This window comes from Scyliorhinus canicula, chromosome 1 (genome assembly GCF_902713615.1).
Source record: "Scyliorhinus canicula chromosome 1, sScyCan1.1, whole genome shotgun sequence".
NCBI lineage: Eukaryota > Metazoa > Chordata > Chondrichthyes > Carcharhiniformes > Scyliorhinidae > Scyliorhinus > Scyliorhinus canicula.
In genome coordinates, this window is record NC_052146.1 from 67689124 (window position 1) to 67705206 (window position 16083).

Sequence of the window (16083 nt, forward strand, 5' to 3'; positions counted from 1 at the left end):
CACCAGGATGTTGCCTGGTATGGAGGGTGCTAGCTATGAAGAAAGGTTGAGTAGATTAGGATTGTTTTCGTTGGAAAGACGGAGGTTGAGGGGGGACCTGATTGAGGTATACAAAATTATGAGAGGTATGGACAGGGTGGATAGCAACAAGCTTTTTCCACGAGTGGGGGTGTCAGTTACAAGGGGTCACGATTTCAAGGTAAGAGGGGAAAAGTTTAAGGGAGATGTGCGCGGAATGTTTTTTATGCAGAGGGTGGTGGGTGCCTGGAACACTTTACCAGCGGAGGTGGTAGAGGCGGGCACGATAGCATCATTTAAGCGGCATCTAGACAGGTATATGAATGAGTGGCAACAGAGGGAAGTAGACCTTGGAAAATAGGAGACAGGTTTAGATAAAGGATCTGGATCGGCGCAGGCTGGGAGGGCCGAAGGGCCTGTTCCTGTGCTGTAATTTACTTTGTTCTTTGTTCCACACATACAGTAACCCGAGGCCAGAATTGAACCCGGGTCCTGAGCTGTGAGGCAGCAGTGCTAACCACTGTGCCACCATGCCGCCAAGATACACACCCTATATTGTAAATTTTAGGAACGTTCTAGTGGAAACATAAATCTCGACCTAGACTCTGCTGACATCCTGAATGGTAATAACCAGGGTTCTGGGAGTAGCCCTTTAGCTACCCTACCAGTTCTATGAAGTTGCACTGGTCCAGCACAAAGCAAAGTGATTACAGCTAGTGCCTTGGTACCCCATGTTTTACCCACATCATTCAGTACATGTATGTTCCTTTTCTAACATTGAACATAGAACATAGAAAAATACAGCACAGAACAGGCCCTTCGGCCCACGATGTTGTGCCAAACCTGTGTCCTAGATTAATCATAGATTATCATGGAATTTACAGTGCAGAAGGAGGCCATTCGGCCCATCGAGTCTGCACCGGCTTTTGGAAAGACCACCCTACCCAAGGTCAACACCTCCACCCTGTCTCTGTAACCCAGTAACCCCACCCAACACGAAGGGCAATTTTGGACACTAAAGGAAATTTATCATGGCCAATCCACCTAACCTGCACATCTTTGGACTGTGGGAGGAAACCGGAGCACCCGGAGGAAAACCAAGCACACACGGGGAGGATGTACAGACTCCGCACAGACAGTGACCCAAGCCGGAATCGAACCTGGGACCCTGAAGCTGTGAAGCAATTGTGATACCGACAATGCTACCGTGCTGCCCACTTCAGAAGGCCCACTTCAGAGACTTGAGTGTAAAACCAGGGTGGCCAGTGCAGACTTGATGGGCTGAATGGCCTCCTTCTGCACTGTACATTCTGTGACACATCCATGCAGTACTGAAGGAATGCTGCATTGTCATGGTTGGCCATCATTCGGACAAGATGTTAAATCAAAGCTCCATCTGCCTTCTCAAACTCCCTTGTACTCTTTTGGAAGAGAGCAGGGGGGGGTTATCCCTGGTGTCCTGCCTAATATTTATCCTTCAACCAACATCATTAAAACAGATTGCCTGGTGAGCAACACATTGGTATTTGTGGGATTGTGCTGTGCAGCCAACCCGCCTGCAACTCTGGCCGTTCCGACACCCCGAATATGGCTTTTACGGGATCGGGCCACATGTAAAACCCCCAAAATGGTGCTGAACACCGTCCTCCACAACCTTTCCGGCTGTGGGCAGGACCAAAACATATGCACATGGCTCGCAGGTCCCCTCCCATATCGTTCACAGACATCCTCCACCCCTTCGAACAACTGGTTCATCCTAGACTTTGTGAGGTGCACCCTGTACATTATCTTCAGCTGTATTAGACCCAGCCTCATGCACCGTCGAGGCATTTCCCCTCCGCAGCACCTTGCACCACAGACCCTCTTCCAGCAGCACCCCCAACTCTTCCTCCCACTTCGCCTTCACCACCGCCCCCCACAATGGACACCTCGTCCTCCTCCACGATCCTCATGTAAATCGCCGAGACAACCCCCCTCACCAAAGCCCCCGCTGCCAGCACCTCCTCCAGCAACGAGGAGGCAGATGCTATTGGGAAGGTTGGGATGACCTTCCTCACAAAGTCTCGCAGCTGCATATAGCTAAAGCTATCGCCCCGCAGCAGCCCAAACGTCTCGCCCAACTTCTCCAAACGCACAAATCACCCACCCAGAAATAAATCCCTCATTTCCTTAATCCCCTTTTCTTCCCAACCCCGAAACCTCGCATCCATCCTCCCCGGTTCGAACCCATGATTCCCCCTAATTTGCATTCCCCCCCTGACCCAGCTCCTAACCTAAAATGCTGTCTAAACTGCCTCCAGACCTTCAACGTTGCTGATGCGTTGGGCAGGCTGGGTCGACGTGGATTGCACTTAACGCAGTGTCGCGAGAGACAGACCTCCAACACTTGATAAGATGCAACACGATTTTATTTAACGTCTTAACTACTATACATGTTCAACTGTGGGTTGACACTATACTGACTTGACTGGGGAACTAGTACTAGCCTTACCAGACTTATTAGCTACCGCATGGTGTTTGTACTGACTAGCTCATGGACTCTGACTGTCTCTGGGTCCAGAGAGAGCGGGAAACCTAGTGCCCTCTGGCTTTATAGTGGTAGTGCCTGGTGATTGGCTGCTGTGTTCTGTGTGCTTACTGGTCATCCTGTGTGTCAATCACTGCCTGTCTACACTTCATTATATACATAGAGGTATATTATGGCATTGGCCAACACCACTGGATCATCGTATACTTCCCTGGGGCCATCAGCAGCAGTGCCGTTGCCAGCGCCCGCAAGAGCCCGCCTCCATCCTCACCTACTGCTCTAACCCCTAACCTTCTCTGCATTTGCCGCCCAAAAATAATACAACAAATTTGGGAGGCCTATCCCCCCCCTCACCTGTCGCCCTGTCTAATCCTGGCCACCTTCCCCATCCAAACAAACGAGGAGATCAGCCTGCCCACCCCCCTAAAAACCATCTTGGGCAAAAAGACTGGCAGGCATTGAAACAAGAACAGGAATCAAGGCAAAATACTCATCTTTACTGCCTGTGCCCAGCCCACTAACAACAGAGGGAGATAATCCCACCTCAACAAATCAGCTTTTACCCTCCCATCCAAGCCCTGCCCATTCCTGGGCCACCTGCACCACCAAATATCTAAAATGAGACGCCTCCAGACGAAATGGCAGCCCCACTCCACCTCCGCTCCCAATCCCGGAGGGGAGACCACAAAATACTCACTTTTCAATTTGTGCCAAGAAAGGTAAACATGCAGGTTGAATCTGTGATTAAGAAAGCGAATGCAATGTTGTCATTTATCTCAAGAGGGTTGGAATATAAAAGCAGCGATGTGCTACTGAGCCTTTATAAGGCTCTGGTTAGGCCCCATTTGGAGTACTGTGTCCAGTTTTGGGCCCCACATCTCAGGAAGGACATACTGGCACTGGAGTGTGTCCAGCGGAGATTCACACGGATGATCCCTGGAATGGCGGGTCTAACATATGATGAACGGCTGAGGATCCTGGGATTGTATTCATTGGAGTTTAGAAGGTTAAGGGGAGATCTAATAGAAACTTACAAGATAATACATGGCTTAGAAAGGGTGGACGCAAAGAAACTGTTTCCGTTAGGCGAGGAGACGAGGACCCGTGGGCACAGCCTTAGAATTAAAGGGGGTAAATTCAGAACAGAAATGCGGAGACATTTCTTCAGCCAGAGTGGTGGGCCTGTGGAATTCATTGCCGCGGAGTGCAGTGGAGGCCGGGACGCTAAATGGCTTCAAGGCAGAGATAAATAAATTCTTGATGTCGCGAGGAATTAAGGGCTATGGGGAGAATGCTGGTAGGTGGAGTTGAAATGCCCATCAGCCATGATTGAATGGCGGAGTGGACTCGATGGGCCGAATGGCCTTATTTCCACTCCTATGTCTTATGGTCTTATGGTCTTAAAACATCCCAAATCTCTGGAGCAACCCCATTATACTCCCCACTGAAGAGCTCGGCTGAGAAACATACAGCAATGAGTCTTCTGCATATAAGGGCACCTTATGTTCCACCGACACCCCGCTCACTATCCCCTTCCACAACTCTGAGCTCCTCAGCGCAATAGCCAATGAAGGGAGGACATTGGGCATCCCTGCCTTGTACCTGATTCAGTGTAAAATACCCTGAGTTCATACTATTTGTGCGCACACTCGCCATCGGCTCCTTATTTCACAGCTGCAGCCATGCCACAAACTTCAGCCCAATTCCAAATTTCTCCAGTACCGCCATCAAATAACTCCAGTCCATCCGATCGAATGTCTTCTCTGCATCCAACACCACCGTCTCCCTTCCCTCTGCTGGAGAAAGCACCACGTTCAACAACCTCCTCACATTCGAGGACAACTGTCTTCCCTTTACGAACCCCGTCTGGCCTTCCCCAATCACCTTTGGGAGGCACCCTTCCAACCTTAACTCCAACAGCTTTGCCAGGATCTTGGCATCTACATTCAGCAGAGATATGGGCCTATACTCCTACACTCCACCGGATGTTTGTACTTATTTAGCAACAGCAAGATGAAAGTCTGCCCCATTGTTTACAGCAAGACATCCCTAACCATCATGTCCTCAAACATTCTCACCATCAATGGCGCCACCCTATTGATGAGACCATCAATTCACTAGACACGTGCTTTGAGATATGAACAGTGGTTTTAATCTACTTACTACAGAGCCAGCCTGTTACACGTTGAACTCTCGATGAACTGATCGGCTGGCTCTGGGCATCGATATTTATACAGCAGTCCAGGGGGAGGAGCCGTGGGCGGAGCCCTGTACAAACTCCTAAGCATTCCCAGAGCTACTCCCCCTAGTGGTCGGGCAACGCAACTGCGCTTACAAACGTACGGTCTCATATATATATCACAGTGTGAATTACAGAGTTACATTCACCACATTCACCCCCTACAAAACAATCAAGTCCGGCGGGGGTGGTGGTTCATAAATTGAGTCTGTCCGGTGGTCGAGTCGTCCGCTGCGATCTGCGGAGCACCGGGGTTGCAGCCTCTTGTGATGGCTGGATGGGTGTTGTGGGTTGGGGTACGATGGCGGACTCCGGGGGGTGATTCCGTCCGAGCTCCATACTCGTCTGGTTCGACTGGGGACTGGGGCGCTGGGGGTTAGCCGGTGCGGGTGCGGAAAACAAATGTAGCGAGCTAGTGGGCTCAGGAGCGCGAGGGGGCGGCTGGGTGGGGTGTAGAGTGAGGGGTACCTCTGCAGTGATAGTGGGGATGCTGGATCCGGCGGGTGCAAGGTCCCGGAGGGATACGGTGTCCTGATGGCCGTCAGGGAACTCTATGAAGGCGTACTGGGGGTTTGAGTGAAGCAGGCGCACCTTCTCTACAAGGGGGTCAGTTTTGTGCATCCTGACGTGCTTCCTCAGGAGTACAGTCAGTCCATTGCTCGTTGGAACACCGAAACCCCATTAGTGACGCCGAAAGGAACCCGGAGGAAATGGAAGAGGCGGCCATCAGCCTCGAATGCTGTGCAGTGGCGGTCCTCCGGGCGGATTGGGAGCTGGTGGTATGCAGACTTCAGATCCACCGTGGAAAATAGTGGGCGGAGCCAAGGGTGGAGCCCTGTACAAACTCCTAAGCATTCCCAGAGCTACTCCCCCTAGTGGTCGGGCAATGCAACTGCGCTTACAATTGTATGGTCTCATATATATATCAGTGTGAATTACAGAGTTACATTCACCCCACCTATCCTTATATCTTTTATAAAATTCGACCTGAAACCCGTCGGGCCCTGTCGCCTTCCCTGCCTGCATCCTCCCAATCGCCACCTTCGCCTCTTCATGCCCCAATGGCTCTTCCAGCCCTGCTCTCTCCACCTCCTCAAACCTCGGACACTCCAACCCACACAAAAACTCCCCCCCCCCCCCCGCTCCTCCTCCGCTAGCTCCAACATACAGGTCCATATAGAACTCCTGGAACACCTTATTAATCTGTTCCAGAGCCACCACGAAGTTCCCCGACTTATCCCGCACCCGAACTATCTCCCTCGCCATGGCCTCCCTCCGGAGCTGACTTTCCAACATCGTTCTGCCTTCTCCCAGTACTCATAGACAGCCTCCTTTGCCCTTCTCAGCTGACGCACATTTTCCCTTGGACAATAGGTCGAGTCTCACCTGTAACTCTTTCGTCTGGGTCCCCCGCATCCCTCCCATCCACCTCCAGAATCTCTTTTATTAGATACTGGCATTCCTCACTCTCCTCCCTATTCACCTTAGCCTTAAACGAGATCACCTCCCCCCTCACCACCATCTTCAGAACCTCCCAGACCACTGACCGTGAGACCTCCCCCATGCAATTAAACCCCACATACTCTTCAATCACCTTCCCTATCTTGTCACAGGAATTCCGGTCTGCCAAGAACCCCACATCCATTCTCCACCCCAGCCTACAGGCTACCCCCTTCTCCAAAACCACATCTATCCAATGTGGAGCGTGATCCGAAATCACAATTGACGAGTACTCCGACCTCTTAACCCCAGCCAACAGCTCCTTCCCCACCACAAAAAAAATCAATCCTTGAAAATATCTTGTCCTGGGAAGAACAACAAATACCCCTGATCCTTTGGGTGTAAAAATCTCCACGGGCCCACTGCCCCCATCTCCCTGATGATCCCAGCCAATGCCTTCGCCCCCTCCTCTCCGACTGGGTTAGCGAGTGCAGCAGGGACCTGTCCACCTTCGGATCCAGCACTATATTCCAATCCCCCCCTCCCACTATCAGCTCATGGATATCTAGATCAGGGATGACACCCAGCACTCTCTTCACAAATCCCTCATCATCCCAATCGGGGTCATATACACTTGCTAGCACTATCAACCAACCCTGTAATGCACCCGTCACTATCATGTACCTGCCCCCCCGATCAGCCTGTTGACCACCTTTTCCATCTGAAACCTCACTCGCTTCCCCACCAATATCGCCATAACCCTCACCCTACTATTGAACCCCAAACGAAACAGTTGACTCACCAAACCCTTCCTAAGCCTCACTGATCCTTCATGCTCTAATGGATCTCCAGCAGCATCACCACATCAGCGTTTAGACTCTTCAAGTGCGTGAAAACTCTTGCTCTCTCCACCAGTCCCCTTAACTCCCTCACGTTCCATGTCACTATTCTGACTGAGGGTCTCTCTCACCCCCGCCCCTTGTATCCGTCATCACTATTACCCCGGGCCCTGCCCATCGGCCAGGCCTGCCACATCCTTTTGTTACCGTTGAACTCCTCCCTCCTCCCAGAATCCCCCGCCATCAGGTTCCCTTTGCAAACACCTCACCCAGTATCGATCCCCTCCCCCCACCATTCACACTTCCCAGGTCCATCAAAACCAGTTCGACCAGACTCTAACAACTGCGGCCCCTCCACTCACCACACTCCCGTTCACTAGCCAACCTTTGTTTGCTGGTGCGATGGCCCCTGTCAGAGCCTTCCTCCTCCCCAACCCCTCCTCAGTAACCCAGCCCCACATGCCCAAAAACCCACCTCCCTTAAACCAAGGAACAATACACAACCGCACCCATAAGGAAAAACCAAATCACAAGTAAACAAACCCCTCCCATTCAAAAAACAGAAAACAAAACACCAAATAGAAAACCCTCCATAAGAAAAACACAATCACCATCCCCACCAACCAAGTCTAAATTCCAACTCTCATCTCAGTCCCAGCCCTTCAGCCTTAACGAACGCCTCCGCCATCTCCATCACCTCAAAATAAAAATCCCTCGAATCGTGAGTCACTCTGAACATCGCAGGGTAGACCACTCCAAATCTCACTCCGCTGCCATACAATGCCGACTTCACCCGTCCAAAGCACACCCACCTTCTCACCAGCTCTGCCGACAGATCTTGGTACACGAGTATACCAACGCCTTGCTATTTCACATCTCGCCTCTGCTTCTGTATGCCTCATGGTATGCCTCACGGTAGCATGGTGGTTAGCATCAATGTTTCACAGCTCCAGTGGTCCCAGGTTCGATTCCCGGCTGGGTCACTGTCTGTGTGGAGTCTGCACGTCCTCCCCGTGTGTGCGTGGGTTTCCTCCGGGTGCTCCGGTTTCCTCCCACAGTCCAAAGATGTGCGGGTTAGGTGGATTGGCCATGCTAAATTGCCCGTAGTGTAAGGTTAATGGGGGGATTGTTGGGTTACGGGTATACGGGTTACGTGGGTTTAAGTAGGGTGATCATTGCTCGGCACAACATCGAGGGCCGAAGGGCCTGTTCTGTGCTGTACTGTTCTATGTTCTATGTTCTCCCAGCTCAAAACCTTCTCCTTCACGTGATAGCTGTGAAAACAGACTTTAACTTCCCTTGGTGACTCATTTGCTTTAGGTTTCAGCCTGAGCGACAAATGTGGTCTGTCCAACTCGTAGAAGGAGGGTTCTTCCACTTCCTCCATCAACTTCGCAAACATCTTTGCAAGGTACTTGGTTGGCCTTGGGCCCTCCACCGCCTCAGGCAGGCCCCATGATTCTCAGAGTTTGCCTCCTCGTTCTATTCTCCATGTCCTCCACCTTAGCTCTGAGCCCTTTGTTGGCCTTCCCACCCTCCGCAGATCCTCACCCACTGAAGTGAACTGGTCCCTATGTTGTGACAATGCCTCTTAAACTCCTTTCAATTTATCTCCTTGATTCCACACCTCGACCAACGTCTTCACCACTGCCATTTCTACCAGGGCAATTACCTACTCCACCCACTCTTTCATCGCAGTCATCATCTCCCTCCACAGCATCTCCAAATGCTTGACAAACAGCCTCTTGAACTCTAGCGACATCACCTTTCAACTGTGAAGGGAACGCCCCACCCGTCGACCCAGCTCCTGCCATCTCTCTTCCATCTTCACTCGACAGCTCACCCCCTTCTTTCCAGCACCTTTCTTCTGGGTCTTCGACATTTCTCGTCTTCCTCATAACTTTCCTCACTCATTCATAAACTGCCCCTGAAACCAGACATAAAAGTCCAAAAACCAGAGACTCCAGCAGGACCAACCTAATGTGTGACTTCCACCTACATGTCGCCACTGGAGATCGGGCGGTTACTGCATTTTCTGAAGTACTTCGCTGTCTGTAAACCCAAGATCATCCAAAACCTGAGATGACAAAAGATGCCTGTAATAACCAGTGCAGGACAGACAGTGTAGGGATGATTGTTTTCTCTGTAATAATAATCCTTATTGTCACAAGTAGGCTTACATAAATACTGCAATGAAGTTACTGTGAAAATCCCCTAGTCACCACACTCCGGCGCCTGTTCGGGTACAATGAGGGAGAATTGAGAATGTCCAAATTACCTAACGGCACGTCTTTCGGGATTTGTGGAAGGAAACCGGAGCGCCCGGAGGAAACCCACGCAGACACATGGAGAACATACACACTCCGCACAGATAGTGACCCAAGCCGGGAATCAAATGGAATTCCTTCAGGACTACGAACTCCCCCACTAGGGGCAGGGCAGCTTACCCATACTTGTATAAAATGTCTGCCAGCGTGGAACCGACCGGCAGGAGAGAGTATCCGGTGAGGTTGCACCGGTGCACATGTATGTAACTGTTCTCAGGGATGGTTTAGCACAGTGGGCTAAACAGCTGGCTTGTAATGCAGAACAAGGGCAGCAGCGCGGGTTCAATTCCCGTGCCGGCCTCCCCGAACAGGCGCCGGAATGTGGCAACCAGGGGCTTTTCACAGTAACTTCGTTGAAGCCTACTTGTGATAATAAGCGATTATTATTAAAATAAATGTAATTTGTTTTTACTCACTTTGGACACCCCGAGCCGTACTAAACTGGCGATGAGGATGAGATCCCCACATAGTATGTCCCATGCTAGTTATCGCAGTGCCCTCAACAGAAACCATTCCAGGCTCTGGATTGAACAGCATGGCTCGAGCCTGGATTGCAACAACTGGCAGTAGCAGTTTTGCAGCTACATACTGGTGCATGCGCCCAAATTCAGCAGCAAACTGCAGAAAGAAGTGCACTGACAGACATGTGATGTTGCAAATTCCCTTTCACTCACAATCTGACAGCCAAAGAGGTGAAGCAGTCAGCTTGGAAGTCTCCATTTGTAGGCAAGCAGCAGCAGTAAGAGTGACAAAATCTGAGAATTCACTGCGGGGCCTATTTTCATATTATTGTATAACATTTTGGGAGGTTGGCAGAGTGAGGGGGGTGTGGAATAATAATAACAGTTTCAATGTTCGGATCACAAAATCCGAAATCTGTCTGACGGCAGCGAGGTTTCCCCTTACTACATGATGGATTCATGCAGAATGTGCTGGATTACATCCCGAGGGCACAATCCACTCGACCAACACAATGAAAAGAATCAAATAAGAAGTGTTCACTTAGTTTGAACTCCAGCTCCAACTCAGCATGCTGCACTTTTCAGGCATCTCTCATGCTGTTGTGGTGAGTAATCACAGAGGCTAAGTTATTTGGGCGAGGTTAACAGCTACACAATACTGTACACAAATGTACGTGGTGTCTACAAAACATTTCCACCTCAAAAAACACAAATATAATACACAATACCCATTTGCTGCAGGTTATCATTAAATATCACTGTATTAATCACACCAATCAAATCCTGGGAGATTAAACAACATGAAATAGTTATTACAGCAACAAGCTCCGGGGCACTTACATCATTATCAAAGGCATAATAAGTCGCCTTTCATTAATAAAGGGCTAAACCATTATAAATGATGTCCAAGGTTCTCCACTTGTGTTAGGCCAGTTCCCCAGTGGAGCTCCCAGAAGTGGGGCGGCATGGTGGCACAAGTGGTTAGCACTTCTGCGTCACAGCGCCGGGGACCCAGGTTCAATTTTGACCTTGGGTGACTGTCTGTGTGGAGTTTTTACATTCTCCCAGTGTCTGCGTGGGTTTCCTCCGGGTGCTCTGGTTTCCTCCCACAGTCCAAAGATGTGCAGGTTAGGTGGATTGGCCATACTAAATTGTCCCTTAGTATCCAATGATGTTTAGGTTAGGTTACAGGATTGTGGTACTAGGGCACGGGGGTTGCACATATGGAGGGTTGGTGCAGGTTCAATGGGCTGAATGGCCTCCTTCTGTACTGTAGGGATTTTTTAATTGTCAATATTTATGTTGGGGTGAGCCACTAACCTGGCCGGCTTTTCTTCAGAAGAAGTTCTCAAGTTGAGTTCTCAACGAGTCATTTTGTACTCGAAACATCAACTTTGTTGCTCTCTCCTCACAGATGACAGGCATGCAGAATTTTTCAGCACTTTCTTCTTTTTTCATTTCATTTCAGATTTCCAGCATGTGATATTTTGTTTTTATGTTAGTCACCAATATCCTGCTTTCCCACTCATCCATAATGTTTCTTTTCTATTCATTCAGGGGATGTGGGCGTCGTTGGGCCAGCATTTATTGCCCATCCCAAATTTAAGAGTCAACCGCATTGACTGTGGATCTGGAGTCACGTGTAGGCCAGACCAGGTAAGGATGGCAGATTTCCTTCCCTAAAGGATATTAGTGATCAGATGGGCCATTGTGGACAGTCAACAATGCTTTCACGGTCAACATCAATTCCAGATTTTTACTGAATTCAAATTTCACTGTCTGCATTACCCTGGGTCTCTGGATTACTTGTCCAGTGACAATACTACTGCACCGGACTGCCACCCTCTTATTATTTGTAACGTACAACATAGATTATGGGGTATCTTACCCCTTTACAGTACAGACATATTTAACAATGTTGACCTTGTATCAATCAGTCTTTCATCTGTGACAAGCTGTGTCCATGGATAAAGTAACGAGTGTTTGAACTAGAGATAAAAGCAATATCTTTACTTACATTGATCATAGCATTGGAGGTGATGCGGAAGAGGGTGGCTCGCTCATTGACTGCTTTAATCTTTTCTCCGCTCTCAGCTGGTAATTTCAGGTTCTCAAGCTCACTCAGAGATCTCTGAAGGGCTGCCCCGTGCTTAGCGATCAGGTCATTGCACTGGCTCAGGTCATCAAGCTTGTTGGCCAGGGTCCTCAGGGTAGCATGCAACTCACTCTTATCAGACTGCGAGGTTGGCTCCTCGTCACCAGAGTCATCTGGGGAAAGAACAATTTCCATGGTTATAGCACCGTCCTTACCACTCAAGACAGCAGCAAAACAGGAACGTTAGAGACTGGTCAGACAAGGTCAGAGCAGGAGTACATTCGAGGATGCTGGCTGATTTCAAAGTCTAGTTGCTACAGGCCTCTCTTTCTATTTAGTCACTCAGTTGAAGTTTCTTCAAGAAGTTACCCCAGCAAAATCACCGGCGGTTTTGTGAGTCAGCTCCCCAAGGATCTACTGAATGAGAAGGCCAACAGCCGTTCAAGGTTATTTTTTGCCATTCTTGCCCCTTTATTAGAGGGTATTTGAAAATCCATTGAATCGTACAGCACAGAAGATGCACATTCGGCTCATCGTGCCTGTGCTTGCCCTTTGCAAGAGCTATCCAATTACTCCCACCACCACCCCCGCCACTCCTCACCCTCTCCAAGTCCTGCATTTTTCCCCTTTCAAAAATGTACCCAAGCCCTTTCTGAAATATATCAATAAAAATCTGCTGCGTAAAAAGTTTTCCTCCTAATCTCCTCTGGTTCTAGAATTAACTAATTTACATCTGTGTATCTGCTGGTTACTGGCCTGCTCCCAGAGGAAATAATTTCTCCTTATTTATTTGATCAAAATACTTCATGATTTTGAATGCCTCCAATACATTTCTCCGTAACCTTCTCTGTTCGATGCAGAACCAGCCCAGTTTCTCGAGTCTTTCCTAATCACTGAACTCCTTCACCCCACAGCATTCTAACAAATGCCCTCTGCACCCTCGACTTTGTTTTGTCAGTAGAATGAGGCGTTCTGCGGTGGCTTGCTGACTGAGGCTGAATGCTTTCCCAGTCTAAGGAGCTGGAACTCAGTTGGTTTGATTTATTTTCAGCTTGTAGCCAAAAAAGAAAATCAAAATTTACCCGACATGTCTTCGTCCTTGGGTGGCCGAGTCTTACTGCAGACTGATGCGTGTGTGTGTGTGTGTCTTCAGCACATTGAGGAATATGGAAACAACCAAAAGGCCAGGGTGAGCACACTAACCAGTTACAACACTGCTGCTAAACAGGACAAAAGCAAACTTTCAGCTTTCATGGCAATACTAAGACGCTCGGAGAATTTCTGAAGCCCTGCAAGGCGGAGTCGGCAGATATTTATAGCTGTTTATCAGAGTGCACAGCTGGCTGTGCTCTACACATATGCTTGTTTTGGCGATATCTGATACTCACTGCGTTAGGGACTCACTGCTCTGCCATGAAGGTGGTCAGGTCAAGACCTTTTCTCTCTCCAATTTACTGTGTAAATCCAATTTACTGTGTTGGGTTTGCATGTGAGTTTGCGTTTGCGTGAAAGAGAGAGGGAGAGAGGAGAAGAGACGAAGAGAGAGGGAGAGGGAGAGAGAGAGGGGAAAGAGAGAGGGAGAGAGAGGGGAGAAAGAGAGATGGCGAAAGAGAGAGGGGCAGAGGGAGAGAGAGAGGGGGAGAGAGAAGGGGAGAGAGGGGGAAAGAGAGGGAGAGAGAGGGGGGACAGGGAGAGAGAGGGGAAAGAGAGAGGGAGAGAGAGAGGGAGAGAGAGAGTGAGAGATGGAAAGTGAGAGGGAGAGAGAGGAGGGCAAAGAGAGGAGAGGGAGAGCATGCGCTACAGCCTTGTAACGATTCACATCTACATCATTAGGATTACCTTCACCTTTGAACAAATCCATGTCATTATTTTAAATAAATGGTGTGGTACCAATTCAGTCAGCTGTATTATTCCATAAGCAAAAATTACCACAATGTTTCCCACTCGGTAAAAAGACTTGCATTTATATAGAGCTTGCTGTGATCACGTGACATCTCAAAGCGCTTTACAGCCAATGAAATATGTTGAAGTGCAGTCACTGTTGTAATGTAGGAACTACAGCAGCCAAAATAAACACAGCAAACACCCAGAAAAAACAGCTAATTGTTTTTATGATGTTGAATGAGGGATAAAGCTGGATAGCTCCCCAGCTTTTCTTGGAAATAGTGTGATGGAATCTGTAAGATCCACCAGACATGGCAGGCAGGAGCTTTCTTACAATCACATTTGAAAGATGGAACCACTGAGAGTGCATTCCCTTAGTATGGTACTGGAGTGTCAGCCTTAACTGCTGTACTCAAATCTCTGGAGTGGAATTTGGACCCCACCCTCTGACTCAGGCGAATGTGCTACTGTACTGACTGAGCCAGGATCTGGCCTCCAGCCAGTAACAGGAGGATCCCTCCCTGCGCTAACCTGCAGTTCAACACCTAGGCCGGGATATTCTGCTTCTGTTCACGTTGGGCGGGATTGGCTAACTGAGCCAGAATACATTGCGAGAAGGCCAAAGTCGGGTTTCACAACAATGTCAAAGCAGGAAGCCATTGTCCCCTCCCCTGTCAGTTCAACATCAGGAACCTCATTATCATAAATACGCATATAATGGTGTGTACCTGGCGACCAGTGCTCCCGGGAGAACTGGGAGGTGAGTGTAGTGCCTAGGAGGAGAGGGTTTACCAGGATAGTGCCCAGGAAGTTCCATCTTGATGCCGGGGGGTACCAGGAGGAGTGGTGGGTGGATGAAGGGGGTGCATCTGGATGAACTGTTTTGCTCGTTGTGTGCTGGGACAGCATTTAAGAATGGCACCCCGGATGATCAAATGTCAGTTGCTGGCGGGGCCAGCGAATCAGAGGCCACACTGCTAGCGATAAATCAGCAGTTTGCTAGTTGGGTATTTTTCTCAGCAGAAGAGTTGGTATCAGTCACTAACATCATTGTAATTTTAATTTATACAGAAAGTGACTGCAGAATTTAGTGATATGGAGGGATCTGGTGTCCTTGAACATGAATCACAAAAAGGTACTGTGCAGCTACAACAAGTAATTAGAAAGGCGAATGGAATATTGGCCTTTATTACAAAGGGGATGGAGCAAAAGTCACCAAGTCTTGCTACAACAGCACAGGGCAGTGATGAGACCACCATACTGTGTACAGTTCTGGTCTCCTTACTTAAGGAAGGATATAATTGCATTGGGTTCACTCGGCTAATTTCTAGGATGAAGGGAACGTCTTATGAGAAAAGGTTTGGTAAGTTGGGCCTATACTCATTGGAGTTCAGTGTGATCGATCTTATTGAGGGGGCTTGACTCGGTCGGCACTGAGATGATGTTTCCCCTCATGGCGGAATCTAGAACTTGGGGGCACAGTTTTGAAATAAGGCATCTCCCATTTAAGATGGCGATAAGGAGCAATTTCTTCTCTCAAAGAGTCGTTAGTCTATGGAATTCTTGGCCATAGAGAGTAGCGGAGGCTGGGTTACTGAATATAGTCAAGGTTGAGCTAGCCAGATTCCTGATTGACAGGAAGTGCCAAATGTTATGGGGGACAGGCAGGAAAGTGGAGTTAAGGCCACGGTAGCACAATGTTAGCACTGTTGCTTCACAGCTCCAGGGTCCCAGGTTTGATTCCCGGCATGTGTCACTCTGTGTGGAGTCTGCACTTTCACCCTGTGTCTGCGTGGGTTTCCTCCGGGTGCTCATGTTTCCACCCACAAGTCCTGAAAGACATGCTGTTAGGTGAATTGGATGTTCTGAATTCTCCTTCTGTGTACCCGAACAGGCTCCGGAATGTGGCGACTCGGGGCTTTTCACTGTAACTTCATTGCAGGGTTAATGTAAGGCCTACATGTGACAATAAAGATTCTTAAAAAGTCAGATCAGCCATGATCTTATTGAATGACGGAACAGCCCTGTGGGGGCTAAATGGCCAAATCATGCTTCGCTTTCTTATTCATGTTTAATATGGCATTGTTAAAGTGACACGGGCCAACCAGCAACATTAGCATGGATATCAACAGTTACTTCAGCACCTTGCGGCTCTTACTGGCTTGCAATCTTCTGACTCCCTTTGTTCCTGCTTTAAAGTTTGCTGGTCCTGGACGGTTCAACAGGCCCGCTGCTAAAGTTACACTGTCGTGT

General features: G+C 49.0%; 1 protein-coding gene across 10 annotated transcripts in view; it reads right to left on the reverse strand.

The window, feature by feature from the left end:
- The window catches only part of si:ch211-106a19.1 (uncharacterized protein LOC561797 homolog), a 536207-nt gene that overhangs the window by 154451 nt on the left and 365673 nt on the right, over window positions 1-16083 (reverse strand). For 8 of the 10 annotated variants that reach the window (XM_038792345.1, XM_038792336.1, XM_038792353.1 and 5 more), the window contains one exon: window positions 11869-12119. In XM_038792345.1, coding sequence (XP_038648273.1) covers window positions 11869-12119 — 251 coding nt within the window. Of the gene's footprint in view, window positions 1-11868; window positions 12120-13028; window positions 13051-13791; window positions 13823-16083 lie in introns of those variants that run through there. The other 2 variants (XM_038792390.1, XM_038792397.1) reach the window with 2 other exon arrangements.